A 13,937-nucleotide genomic window follows, 5' to 3' on the forward strand; every position below is an offset into this window, starting at 1 on the left:
ATATTTAATTTTAATTCAAAACAGCACATATGTCGTATATGTAGGTCATAACGATGATTTATTCATTTCAACTTGGTTTCTTCAGTTCAATGGCCTCCATTCCTTTTCCAAACACGCAGACCTTGATGGTTTCACTGAAAGTAAATAGTTCATAAGATCATTTGATTCATAATAATAGATTTTCTATCACAGTATTTTTCAAACATTTTCATGACGCGACCCCCTTAGTATGAACAAAATGTTTCGCTTAGATATGTATTGTTTTAAGGCTGGAAGAGGCCAGGGGTCGCGACTCACAGTTCGCGACTCACTGCTCTGTCATAACAAAAAGATCATTTTTGATACGAGTTTTTATCGCAGACTGTACTTTTCCTTCAACAGTGAACTTAATGGCCACTTGCGCCAGCCAGGGTCCACTAACCCGGGGTTAACCGTTAACTCAGTGTCAAATTGTACTGGTAACCATGGTAACGCCAGGTTTAACCGGTTAACCCCGGATTACCTAGTGGGCTAACCCTGGACGGTGCAAGTGGCGCTTAGTGAGGAGGGCATAAGATCCAGTTGTAAGTAGTGAATAATAATCCTTTACCATCGTTACGGAAAAGCACGAACGTGTTATGCTATTTCAGTCAACCTCAGAAATATTAGGTCATTACCTATGAAATTGGCGTTTTGTTCGGAGAATTTCAACGAAACACGAATTTCCATACAATTAATTTTGCGGATATTTTTTTGATGGCTAATTCAAACCAAACAAAATTTTTCCAGTAATTTTTGACACCTTTAAGGTATGTTTTCAATATCTCCATTTCTTGAAAATTGGTACCATTAGAAAAATATAAGTAATTTTAATACTCGAACCGACAGCACATGAAAAGACCTATTTTCAAGGCTTAATTCTGAACACTTAACAATAAAAAATAACAATTAATTGTATGTAAAATCGTTGTTTATTGAGTGCACTGTAGTTTTATTGTAATTGTGTATGTACTTTTGTAAAAAAAAAAAAACTAGGATCAGACTTATATCTATGAACAAAAACGCCAATTTCATAGGTAAGGACCTAATATAATGACAAATCCGAACGTTTTCCGAGAAAATATGATGGCAAAGGATTGTTGTAAATAGGTATATTAGCCAATAGCACAAAGGGTTCAGCCAGCAGTTTTTGAAAAATCGTAACGGTTTTTTAGATCACAATACGGTTGCCAAAAATTCTAATGGCTGTTTTAACTCACCTGTCACTCTCCATCAAATCCATGCCCTGGACATCAGCTACATCGCAAAATGCCTGCGAAACGAATTCACATAGAATCCCTGCCTCTACCTTCCATCTTAACAAACTGACCCTCTCGTCTATTGACGCAGACACTAAATACTCTCCAGAAAAACATAGACCAGTTATCTGGGAGCTGTGCAATGAATCCATGTGGAAAGAAGATTTTAACTTTGCAGAGGTCAAGTCAGGCTGGATGCTGGTTAGAATAAGATGTATGGCGTTGTCATCGCCTCCTGTTGCTAGTAAAGCATCTCCATTTGATAATAGTTTGGATGATATACTGTTTATGCCACTTTTGTTGGTTGTTGTAGTGAAAAATGGCAGAAATTCATTGTTAAGTTTACTTGCATCCCAAAAAGCTATTTCACCTCTCGTGGTACAAGTTACTAAAATAGTTTCATTCTCAAATTTGAAGCAGTGTGTTTTGAGAATGCAAGTTTTGTGATATTTTACTTCATTAATCACTTTAAATTCAGCGTTCTCATCAATGTTAATATTGTATATTCTGAGATAGGCATCTGAGCATCCAACGAATATAATGAAATTGTTATAATCTGTCTGTATGGTTTCGATATCCATGACTCTAGTTTCTGGGTCAAAATCTATTGAACAGTTTCGCCAGTTTTGATTACCTTTCTTCTCTTTATCTGTCCCTTTTATTTGATAATCTAGAACTTCTTCAAATATCACTTTTATTTCATCATCTTTCTTTTCAAAATTAATTATATTCAAACAGATTTGTGCTCTACCTCCAGCTGATATGACAAGTATCTTTTCATCTTTTAATTTATATAATTTTAATGCTCTTATATTTGATAAATGTTTATATACAACTCTATCTACATATTCCATTCTAGAATCCAGATGAGAAACTCTTAAAGTAGTATCTTCACCACCAGAAATGAAAAACACTTTTGATGGATCCAAATCACTTGTACAACATTGAAGACAGTTGATTTCTTTAGAATGTGAACCATTTACAATATTTCTAGAAACAATTTTACTCAATTGGAAAGCAACTATATTTATATCAGAGTTTTTGATATATATTAATTTCATAAATTCTTCATATTTATCATTTACTTTATCTATCTGTCGAACTGCGTCCCAAGATCGATGTCCACCGCCACAAGGCACTTCCAACATCTTATTACGATTCTTTATATCATAAACAACAAAATCTCTTTCTTGAAATCCACAAATGATATTCTCATCTCTGTCTAGGAATTTTTCAACCCATTGAAATTCTAAGCATTTACTACTGATATATTTGACTTTACCATTTCTTATGACAAAGTGTCTAATGGTTCCATCTCTCCCTGTGCTAATAATTTCATTATCCTTAATAGTTATTGAGGTAGGTCCGTATCTGCCATGAACTTTACGAAAGGTTTTTACTGGATCCTTTTCTCCTTTAATATAGATATGGATATTACCACATCTGTCTCCAAGAACAGTCATGTTATTTTTGACATCAAGAGCAGCAGCTGTCAACCATCTTTCTTTACAAACTGGTAAAATATAACTGCAAATCTTCTCCACTTCATTTCCTTTTGCAATAACATTTATTTCACCATTTTGTGAACAGAAAATGAGATGTCTATTGTCACCCCAATGCATAGATAGAATTTTCCCAAATTCCAATTTAGTTTTTATTACATTCTGCAAACAATCTTCTTTGCAATTTTCGATAAAAACATCTAAATTCCCATCCATATCAGATACTGCAATAATCTGTCTACATAAAGACATGCTTAGCAATTTATATGTAGAAGTATGATTCAATCTATACTTCAATTTATCTTTTCCGTCAACACAATAAATTATACAATTATCAGTCATCATAACTATATTTCTCCTAGCTGTAAACATTACTTTCTTGACGTCTTCATTTCTTTCCAAAATATAATTCTGACTAACATCAGCCACAGACAAAGGATGAACCATAATACCACAGTCACCTCCCCCTGTAATTAAGCTATCATTATCAGCATCTACAGCCCAAATGCAACTATTCTGATGAGCCAAATTCTTCCTTAGAGGCCTCCCATTAAAATCCCAGAAACAAACAGCCCCATCCTCCCCTACAGAAACTACCATGTTATTACTAATACAGGATCTCATGACTCTTGCTAAGTGGCCATAGAGTTCATACTTGCATAGCATTTCTGTGTGTTGCCAGTATTCTTTAGTGTTTATTTTGTGTTTGCTATCTGTATTTGGAGACCAAATCCGTAAGGATCTGTCGTCAGATGTAGTGACAATGATTTCTTTTTGGGGATCACACGATATTGAAAATATTACACCCTGAAATCAGAAACAATATGCTTAGTATGGAGTTAGATCCTATCATAAATGGTGCTGCTATTAATAAACACAATAATCTTTTTTTTTATATAAAATGTAAATAATTATCAAGGAAAAGTAGATAAATCTGTTAAATACCATTTTATAACATGATAATAGAATACTATAAGAAAAGATTCTACCTAAATAAAAACTTGTTAAAAAAAACAACTTTTCTTTCTTTTTTTATTGGAATACGGAATGTACAAAAAAATATGTATTGTACAAAAGACTAAAAGTTTTCTAAAAATTTTAAGAAATCTCTTGTACTTCAGGTACATTATACAAGAGTTTAACAAACTTTCCATTTATTGAATTTCCCTAAGAAATTTTGAGCAACATTTCAAATCTTTCCTTATCTTATGGAAAGTCTTAGGTTTACAGTTACAACTAGGGTTGCCAACCATACTATATTATATAGTATTGTACTATATTTTGGCTATCTGTACTATATACTTTTGGAAAAATATATAGTACGCTAAAATACTATATTACCGATTAAACGTATATTACACTCATGTTTAGTATTTTATCTAAAAGTACTATATTTATGATGCCTTATTCTGGAAAATATTATATTCCATCAAATAAAAGTTGGCAACCCTAGTTACAACTGTTACAAGTTTGTAAACTTTCTATAAATAAGTCAGTAATAGTTTACAAACCCTGTGTCCTTTCAACTGCTGCAGTGGCTCTTCCTCGCTGCAGCAATGTATGATGACTTCGGAGAACACAGTTCCGGCCAACACCAGGACCTCATCTTGTAGTGGTATGAGTAAACCACTGTAGAGAATTGAGTTGTCTTTGCTTTTATGCTGTGACAGCAATGCTTGAGATGAAATGTCCCAGAACTGAAAATTTTAAAATATAAATATTTATATCACATTTGAAAATCTAACGTCTTTTAGATGCAAGGTTGTATTAAAGATAATAAATGTGTATTCCATTAATAAGATTATATATCTATTACTGTTTTTTTCTTTTATTGATAAGAGTGGTAGAGATTCAGATTAGATCTGTATCACCCTTGTGGTCTCTTTACAGTGATACTAGTTAAGTTATTTAAAAATCTGAGTAAAAACATTAGTTCACAATTTTATAATTCTAATTGAATTTCAATTTGTGATTTTTATGGTGGTATGCACTTAGTCTGACAAGAATACAACAGTTAAAGTATTATATGATTAAAAACAACAAATTTATTTACCTGAGCAGTATTATGGGCTGTCAATAAGGCCACTTTATCATCATCCACCCATATCCCAGAGTGCAACCAGTCGTCACACACCACCGGCGTGAACAAGCGAGAATATATCTCACTGCTCTCTCTGTTTAGTTCATAAAAACTCAAAACAGTGAACTGTTTCCCACCAAAACATAGTATTTTCTCTCCACATTTTGACGGCATGAAACCATATATTTTCTGACCTTGCAACGTAAGTAAGCTCTGTATAGACTTTAAGGAAGCCTTGCTGAATATATTCGTGTAACTACCGATTCCTGAAAACGATAATTTAAGTAATAAAATAATTCGAAATTGGTAGCCAAATATAACCACAAAATTTACCTGCAAATATAAAGTCTTGGTGGAATCTAACGGCTGTCACGTCAGTGCGGACAAAAGCCATGCTTAATAAAGGTTTCTTAAAGTATATTCCATTACGATATTATTTATTAAAAATATAAAACTAAATTGTTTACGTTACATTTACGTTAAGTTTTCACATGGGTAACATGGACACGCAAAACGTCATGTTGACACTGACAGTTACGTTCCGTTCCGGTCACGAAAAATGATTATGTAAAATAAGGGAACATCAAATATTTCGTCTCATTTGCCCCGTTATCACTCGATATCGTAAATATCCTCTGGCATACCCACTTTGTTAGTAGAAAAAAGCGGGAAATTTGAAAAAGGTAGGCGCGAAGAGTTAACTATTCTATAAAGAAAGTATATTAGGTTAGGTTGACTACCCATAGATTTTCTCGTTAGTCCTTGTGTTCAAATTTCAAATTCCTATTTCTAGTGCTGTGCCGCCTTATTATTGTATCGATATCGATATGAAGTTTGGTTAGTAGTTCTATCTGTATTCATCACTGTGAATTAAAACAAATAATGAAATCAATAACAAATATTTTATTCATAATTTATTAAAATTTTAAAATTTGCTCCTATTCGCTTTGATATTGATTAAGTGGATAATGTTCTCCGTATTTCTTTAAGTGGTTCTCCATTTCCTTCATTTGTTTTCTGAAATAAATAAAGAATAATTTTAGTTTCTTAAACAACTTTTCCATAACACCACATAGGTAGGTACATATGCCGCAGGAAAAAAAACACTGCAAAATAAAGCATAAACACTTACTGGAGATGTTCTGGCATTTCGTAATACACGTCTTCCAGCATTTCCTTCCAGTGAGGTTTCTTCTTCTTTTCAGCCTCTTGCATCGTCTTCAGCACCGTGCTTCTAGCTTCCTTCTGGAATGCCTTGTCAGCTTCTTCGTCCCATAAACCTGCAAACAACAAATAAATAATACTTTGAGTACAGACATCCTTTGTCTTAATTTAACTGTTAAATCTTATCTATTCTATGATATAGGGCTTAGTCAGCAGTCATTAAGGAACAGTAGAATGAGTGAATAAGATCACACGTTACTAACGCATTTAGGAAGCTTTTCCTTCCTAACGACTCCCTGTCAAACATCAAGTTTGTTAGTTCTGAAATATAGGATTTAAACATCGTAGTTTGTGTTATGTTACAAACGTAGAAATTGAAAGTACCTACCTATGTAAGATAATGAATAATGGTTTGTATGAATACTGTTTTTTATGTGTGTATTTTGTATGTTATGCATTAGAAAGAGTTTCTGAATTAGAATAGGGCGGACACATTGTATGTTAATTTCTACGCCTCAGTTAAAATATTGAAGGAAGGTTCAAAGTAGGTAACCTAATTATGTCTTGCAGGTTGAAATATTTGCTTAAACACTATATCATGTCCTTTTAAATTCAAATAGGATAAAGTAATTTATATTAATTTCTACAAAGATTTACGATTACTAATACGTCCTACCTATCGAATCTAATACCTTCAATCAAAAATCGACTAAATCTTGTATACATATATATTTCGGGAATCTCAGAAACGGCTCTAACGATTTCGATGAAATTTGCTATGTGGGGGTTTTCAGTGGCGAAAAATCGATCTAGCTAGGTCTTATCTCTGGGAAAACGCAAATTTTTGAGTGTTTATATGTTTTCCGAGCAAAGCTCGGTCTCCCAGATATTGTCCTACCTAAATGTGGTTAATGAAAGTTTTATATTTTTTTAAGTTACCTTTGCGTTCAAGGTATGCTCTAAATTTGCTTATTGGGCTCTCATCTTTGTTCCATTTGTCTATTTCTTCCAACGGTCGGTAAGCACTGCTATCATCAGACGTCGAGTGATGACCAACTCTGAAATGAATAACACATATTATGCTTTGGTATCCATTGGAGACCTAAACGTCCACGAGTAGAATAATAGCGTCTTCTTCCTCGCGTTATCCCGGCATTTTTGCCTGATGACGGGACGGGACGGGATGACGGGAGCCTGATGGGGGAGATTGACAACTAATCCCAAGAATTGACATAGGCACTAGTTTTTACGAAAGCGACTGCCATCTACTTTCCAACCCGGAGGGGAAACTAGGCCTTAGTGGGATTATTCCGGTTTCCTCACGATGTTTTCCTTCGTCGAAAAGCAACTGGTAAATATCAAATGATATTTCGTACATAACTTCCGAATAACTCATTGGTACGAGCCGGGGTTGGAACCTGCGACCTACGGATTGAAAGTCACACGCTCGTTGAAAGTCGAGTCGGTTAAAAGTAGAATAATAGCGTGACTTCATTTAAGGTCATATTTTTTCGACTCGAAATACTGAACGTCATTCAATCCTCCGTTTGTTCATAAGCCTCTTGGTATAGTGTTTATACTAGTACTTTTAACTCACCGGTAACACATAGCCTCAATGAGCACCGGTTTATTCTGCAGCGCAAGTTGCCTGGCACTCGACACCGCGTTGTAAACCGCTAGAGTGTCAGTGCCGTCCACTCGGATAGTGTGGAGCCCCAGCGCGGGGCCGCGGGCACCGATGCCGTCTCCGCGGTACTGCTCGCTGCTGGGCGTGGAGATCGCGTAGCCGTTGTTTCTGCTGTAAAGTCAACGTGATCGATGTGAGGTTCAGTGAGATTAAGTAAGAAGCGCATATGTTTTAATCAAGAAATTCGAGGGTAGTACATACTATTAACTCTTTCAAAACTTTCACCGCTACCTAAATAGACAGGACTTGTCCTTCTTTCTAAGCTTTATTAACTGTAGTAAAACTATTCTAGCGTAATACCATAAGAATATGACAGGGCAATCCAGCGTCGCAGCGAAGTTAAAGGCTGCGTGCGCGTCGCCTTCGGAAGCAGCGCCCTCGCCGAAGTAGCAGATGACGACGCGATCGTTGTTCGGTTGCCGCTTGAAGGCGTACGCCGCGCCCGCGGCTTGGGGCATCTGGGTTGCTGGAAATAAATGCGATTGTCAAATTTGCAGTTCTAAATAGTCACGGTCATATCGTGTAGGTCGTTTTCTAGAGGACTGGGCCCAGTTTTATAAAGTTACAAGTTACAAGTTTACAGGCGTTTACTGGCAACACTTGCTCCGTTTTTTACAATTTGCGTTTTATAAAAGTACTGTGTTACAATTTTACAGGTTACAGGTACAAGTGCCTGTAGCTCAACCATAGACGAAAATATGGGAGTTTAATAGTTTTAAACTCATAATCGAACAAGCGTTTTATAAAAATATTGTAAATTACAAGTGTAGATTGGTACACTTGTAACAAAAACTGACATACGTCTTGAGTCCTGTAATTCTTAATTTTTAATTCAAAATTATTCGTTTTCTGAGCAATTTTAAACTTTACTCTTTATTGTTAGGCACCAACGCCAACGATTTTGCCAGGGCATGCATATTTTTCCATGCACTGACCTCATCAGTTTTTGTTAATGTATCTGAAGTATATAGTAAATAGGAAATAAAGTGACAATATGTTTGATATTGATTTTATTGATATATCGTTTTATTTTATCTACTAGGAAACGTAAAAGGATTGGTGCCGATATTTGTCGTTGATTTATTAGCATTCGTCTCTTTATTTAAGTATAGTGCATTCACATTATGGTAAAGTGTACTATTCATAATTTTCGATACACAGCGTACTTATGTTTGAGCCGCTACCGAAGCGATACATTTTATAATGTAATGTGAAACAGTATTTATTTACTTATTAGGTAAATATTTCATGAAATCTAACTTAATCTGAATCTGAAAACGGCCCGAAAAGTATATCCTTGGCATCGAACACCGCTCTCAACCACTCGATTTTTCATTTTAATTTCTGGGCATTTTTCCAATAATTAATATTTTACAGCAAACAATAACACAGCTTACACAGCATTTAGTAGAGCACAGAGTATCTATGACAGACGTTTTTTTAAATAGTGATGTCCTTCACACCTGTAGATTTCACATGTAATCGAGATTGACCGTGGTTCTTTACAACTGTAATTATCTATGTGCATTTATAAAACACCTGTAGCCGTTCACAGTGCATTACAGGTGCCTGTAGCCTGTACTCTTGTAACCTGTAACTTGTAACTTTATAAAACTGGGCCCTGGAGGTCATGAATGTCATATTCCCTTCGCAGTGTCAAAAGTTGTTGCAGTACTGGTACACAATTAGGTATTCACTGTTGTAATCGCGCTGTATAATTTCAACAAATAAATATCCCATGCCGCGTTGACGATATTTGGAGCTAACTTGGCTTCTAATTTCTCCTTGAACTAAGAGAACTACTCAACTCCATGAAAACTACTTCAACTGTCCAAAAATGTATTAACCCTGTGGGAATAAAGCCATATATGATCACATCGTCAGGTGAAAACTAAAACTCACTAATATCTACCACAAATTAATAGCCATAGTGAACCATATTAATACCTAAATAAGGTTGATTTTTGTCTAGTATTTTTTTATTAATTAGTAGTTTTGGCTGTCACCTGACGAGATAGTAGAACAGGTAACATAATAGAACTCTACAAGCCTAGCAACTACTTTCAAGACAATCAGGGTGTATGAAAACATGGCAACATGGGCGTGACGACATTAAAAGGACTTATTATTGTCACAACTCTTTTTTTGTTTTACGTGATAACTTCAAGTAGATAGAAAATCAGACAAAGATAACTCTGCAAAGATTTTGATAGCACAGACTGTGCAAGTGTTATTTTAATTTTCAAACTTCTATAAAATTAATAAAATTATGACGTTTAAAATACACCACAGTCACCACATACCACACTCTACGCTATCAAAATCGCTGCAGAGTTATCTTGGTCTGACTCTAGTAAACTTATATAACCTGTTAGAAATTACCTAGTGGACTGGAGATGGTGACAATGTTCCTCTGGCTGCTTCCATAGTGCACTGGCATCTGACGCCCTTTGCCGGGGTCCTCGCAGTTGCCGTAGCCCTGGTTGATCAGTTCTGACACGGTCATACCACGGTGCAGCAGCACTCCGAGCTAAAATATAATAAGAATCTACATAAGCAACTGCTTTAAACATTTCAGGCATGAAGAGTGTGGCTCAACAGCAGACTGTTTGTCAGACAAAGCGGCGGTAGCTATTGTTTGTATCTTTAGGTATTTAAAAAAGAGTAAACAAAATCTACCCTCAAATGGCTTCTTAAACCAGTAGTTGAGGGTAGATGAAAACATTACATGATCAAATAACGTAGGTTTAAAGTCAGGTCGTTCAGTGACAGATACAGGTGGTTTTGTATTTGGTTGGTTAATCAATAAATGTTATAACTACCCGAAAATGTAGGTACAAATTATTTGTTTAATTTTATGTCTATGTTGTTTCCATACTGTCAGGACCGCCGAGTGGTAGGCAATTTGGGTAGTTTAAGGACTACCTAATGAAGGAAGAACAGCTAATTTAAGTAAATTTAAATAAAATAAATAAATAAAATGCATTTATTTCAGACAAACAGTCCATATTTTGTTAGTAAGTACATTATACACTTTAAAACTTATAGCTAAGGTTAACTTAAAATAAACTTAAATAACTATCTTAGGTACTAAAGATAAGTGCAGAGAGGACCAGTGCCTTATCAGGCCGCTGTCCCATCTGTCAGCCACGACGGCCAGGAGACTGTGGCGGCTGTCACGCACCCTGCGGAGCGTCGCGGCGCAGCGCTTGCGCAGCGTCGCGTGAAATCCGTCCACATGCGCGTCGGCAAACATACCCGAAGCGCTACAATACCGCGGCAGCCGCAACAGTACCCTGAACGCGTCATTGTATTGTACACGCATGGCGTTAAAAGCCTTTTGCGTGTACCTAGTCCATAAGCTGCAGGCATACAGCGAAGTACAGTATGCTCGAAAGAGTGTTATTTTAACTTGCGCTGTACACCTGCTGAACCTCCGGGCTATCATGTTGGCCCTGACGGCCAGTGCCCTACGCTCGCGTTCCATGTCCGCGTCGTCACGCAAGTCATCGGTAACCAGGTGCCCGAGATATTTAAATGAAAAAACCCTTCTTAATTGCTCGCCATTCACAAAAGAATGGGTGGAACATGAGATGGGCACTTGTTCCCCGCCTTAAATACCATGTACTCACTTTTGAGCACATTGTACTTCAGGCAATGACTTCGGGCATAGGATTCGCACTTCTCAATCAGTACACGCAAACCACCAACCGAGGGGCTCAGCAGTACCATGTCGTCAGCATAGCTAATGTTATTAAAACAAACCCTATCTATGTGACAACCAACATGCATACTGCTAAGCCCACCGATCAGGGCGTCCATGTACAGATTGAAAAGCTTTGGGGAGGTCAACCCCCCCTGCCTCACCCCGCAATCGAGTCCATACTCGTCGGACATCACGTCTCCCCAGCGTACGCTATTTCTCTGGCTTTAAGTGATGCTCAATGTAGAAGAAAATTGATAGAGCTAATACTAAATGAAAAAGATGGATGGTTTTATTTAAAATAACCGATCTGTAACGCTACCTCGCGGTACTGTGCAAAGATCAGGTCTTTTGGAGACAGGGCAGCGGAGCTGCCAAGATGCACACCCTCTTCGCCGTAGTTAGTCATATAGAAGGAGATACGACCTTGTCTGAAAAATAAAAAGTGTCCAGTTATTATCGAGCTTAATTAAATGAGGATATACGCACAAAGCTTTAACGAATAAAGCTTAACTTTTGTATAACTTGTCTTTAGATATATAATCTGTCAAACAAGTTTGTCAGTAGAAAAAGGCGCGAACTTATAATTTTCTATGGGACGATAACCGAACGCGCCTACATTTTTTAAATTTACCGCTTTTTTTTCTACTGACGGAATTGGCTTGACAGATTATATTATGCCAAAGAAAGACTTATTTAATTCCAAGACAATTGAAACCAAGGTTATTAATTCGGTAGCAAAGTTTTGACAAGGGCATACGAAGGGTTATTACTAGGGATGTACCGACTAGTCGCCGACTAGTCGGGAAAGCCGACTATCCGGCCTCATTTGTAGTCGGCGATTAGTCGGCGACTAGTCGGCTAAAATGGCCGATTAGTCGGCACTTTATAAGTGACAGAAAAACAGGGCATAAAAAATAAACAGATAATATTTGCTATAAGTATTTCACCTATTTTACCCAAATTCCTATTTAGGGTGCTTACGAAAAGTTTTGTTCGAATTATTGACCGCTTGGTCGCTTTCTTGTCCGGTTATCGTATAAAATATAGCCTTAGGATTTTTTTATTTATTTAATTTTTCAGCGTTACCATTTATAATATGACGAATAGCGCGACGAAAGGGGTAAAACGGTTGTTTTTAAGTGCATCTGAACCGAACTTAGACGAAACTAATGATCCGGCCGACTAGCCGACTAGTCGGCCGACTAATCGGCCATCCGAGCGCCGATTAGTCGGCTAGTCGGCCAAATCAATAGTCGTTACATCACTAGTTATTACTCTGTGGGTTTTTAAGTGTTTAGCCACATTACACAAAATAAATAATGTTCCTCTACAAATGTTAGATATTTTACTCACCTCTGGGACTCGTACAAGATCTTATCCATCTGATTCAGCTGAATCATGACCTTTAACATTTCAACCAGTTTCTCGTTATCGATATTGGGCTCTTCATGTTTATCGATAATTTCGCCGTTGTTTTCCATCACTCGGTAGATAGGGATGGGGTCGTAGCTGTTTTCGTTCAGAAACTTCATTTGCGTCACGTAGGGAGCTTTCGCTCCAGGAAAGTCTGCAGTTTTCCCGCCATTTTGCACTTCCGGTCTGGTGTGAGTTGACAGCAACTGTAATATGTTCTTATTTTGAAATTAAAAATTATTAAAGCATGTAGATTTTTCTTTCCACTTAGTTTACTTTAGAAAATCAAATATTATCTTTCATTCATCTATAGGTTAATTCGCCAGTAACTGGTCACTTTTGGCGTTACTGGCGAATTACCCTAATATCTATTTGAACAGAGATAAATAAAAAAATATTTTTGACTTAAGAGATAGGCACACATGTCCAAACAAAAACACAGTGATACGTTGATGATGAGGACAATATTACCAAAATTAAAGTAACTTATCTTATCAACAATAATTTAGTTAGATAGTCATATTCACATAATAGTCGGCGGAGCGGAAGTTGCTAAGCGGGCTAGTTGTTTGAAACTAATGGCAACGCAACACAACTTTATTGTTAGGTCAGAAAGTTAGAGCGTAGTTATGAACATCGCTCGACTGCCTAGCTACTTATGTCACTGACTGTATGAAAAAATATATATAACTTTAAAAAACAAATTAACATAAGTAAACAAAGCCAAAATCGTGAGAAATCTGTCACCGTATTGCGCGATAGTACCTAATGCTAACGATCGCTGTAACAGATAACTTCATGTTTTTGTAACAAAAATCGAATGCAAATCGCACATTATTATTAAGCGCCGAGTAAAATATTGTTTACACAACACATTATCAAACTTAACCTAACCTACCAATCTTTCAAATATACGCCATACTAGTTTATTTTAGTATGAAAATTTGTATTATTTATTATCTTACCCGAACTGTATGCCGAAGAGCGTTGAGTCTCATGAAACTAGCACCGGTTTTGAGCGCCATGTTGCCACTGACGTAGGTACTGAATGGTCTGAATGGCGTGATAAAGTGCCTTTCGTTCGACGGGGTTATTAGGTGTCGCTGTC

General features: G+C 36.5%; 2 protein-coding genes across 2 annotated transcripts; both read right to left on the reverse strand.

Annotated features, from left to right (window-relative positions):
• Positions 1 to 47: 47 nt before the first annotated feature.
• LOC134794105 (tRNA (34-2'-O)-methyltransferase regulator WDR6) lies at positions 48 to 5,329 on the reverse strand. The gene is made up of 5 exons (XM_063765813.1): positions 5,193 to 5,329; positions 4,833 to 5,125; positions 4,291 to 4,476; positions 1,239 to 3,586; positions 48 to 134 (listed from the first exon to the last, which is right to left on the reverse strand). The coding sequence occupies exons 1-5, from the start codon at positions 5,251 to 5,253 to the stop codon at positions 68 to 70; spliced, it is 2,955 nt and encodes a 984-aa protein (XP_063621883.1). The 5' UTR covers positions 5,254 to 5,329; the 3' UTR covers positions 48 to 67.
• Positions 5,330 to 5,740: 411 nt separating this feature from the next.
• LOC134794109 (2-oxoisovalerate dehydrogenase subunit alpha, mitochondrial) lies at positions 5,741 to 13,930 on the reverse strand. Its single transcript, XM_063765815.1, has 9 exons — positions 13,795 to 13,930; positions 12,770 to 13,035; positions 11,736 to 11,844; positions 10,093 to 10,240; positions 8,011 to 8,176; positions 7,621 to 7,821; positions 6,963 to 7,081; positions 5,992 to 6,139; positions 5,741 to 5,876 (listed from the first exon to the last, which is right to left on the reverse strand). The coding sequence occupies exons 1-9, from the start codon at positions 13,852 to 13,854 to the stop codon at positions 5,798 to 5,800; spliced, it is 1,296 nt and encodes a 431-aa protein (XP_063621885.1). The 5' UTR covers positions 13,855 to 13,930; the 3' UTR covers positions 5,741 to 5,797.
• Positions 13,931 to 13,937: the final 7 nt, after the last annotated feature.

The sequence above is a fragment of the Cydia splendana genome, chromosome 10, assembly GCF_910591565.1.
Source record: "Cydia splendana chromosome 10, ilCydSple1.2, whole genome shotgun sequence".
In the NCBI taxonomy this organism is placed as follows: Eukaryota; Metazoa; Arthropoda; class Insecta; order Lepidoptera; family Tortricidae; genus Cydia; species Cydia splendana.

Excerpts from the sequence above, each read along its gene's own strand:
- LOC134794105 (XM_063765813.1), bottom strand. The coding sequence starts at position 5,253 with ATGGCTTTTGTCCGCACTGACGTGACAGCCGTTAGATTCCACCAAGAC. Across the intron at positions 3,587-4,290 it reads AGCAGTTGAAAGGACACAGG|GGTGTAATATTTTCAATATC; the intron begins GTTTGTAAACTA and ends TTCTGATTTCAG. Across the intron at positions 135-1,238 it reads GATTTGATGGAGAGTGACAG|TGAAACCATCAAGGTCTGCG; the intron begins GTGAGTTAAAAC and ends ATTTACTTTCAG.
- LOC134794109 (XM_063765815.1), bottom strand. The coding sequence starts at position 13,854 with ATGGCGCTCAAAACCGGTGCTAGTTTCATGAGACTCAACGCTCTTCGG. Across the intron at positions 13,036-13,794 it reads CTCTTCGGCATACAGTTCGG|TTGCTGTCAACTCACACCAG; the intron begins GTAAGATAATAA and ends AACATATTACAG. Across the intron at positions 10,241-11,735 it reads TCTTTGCACAGTACCGCGAG|CTCGGAGTGCTGCTGCACCG; the intron begins GTAGCGTTACAG and ends ATTATATTTTAG.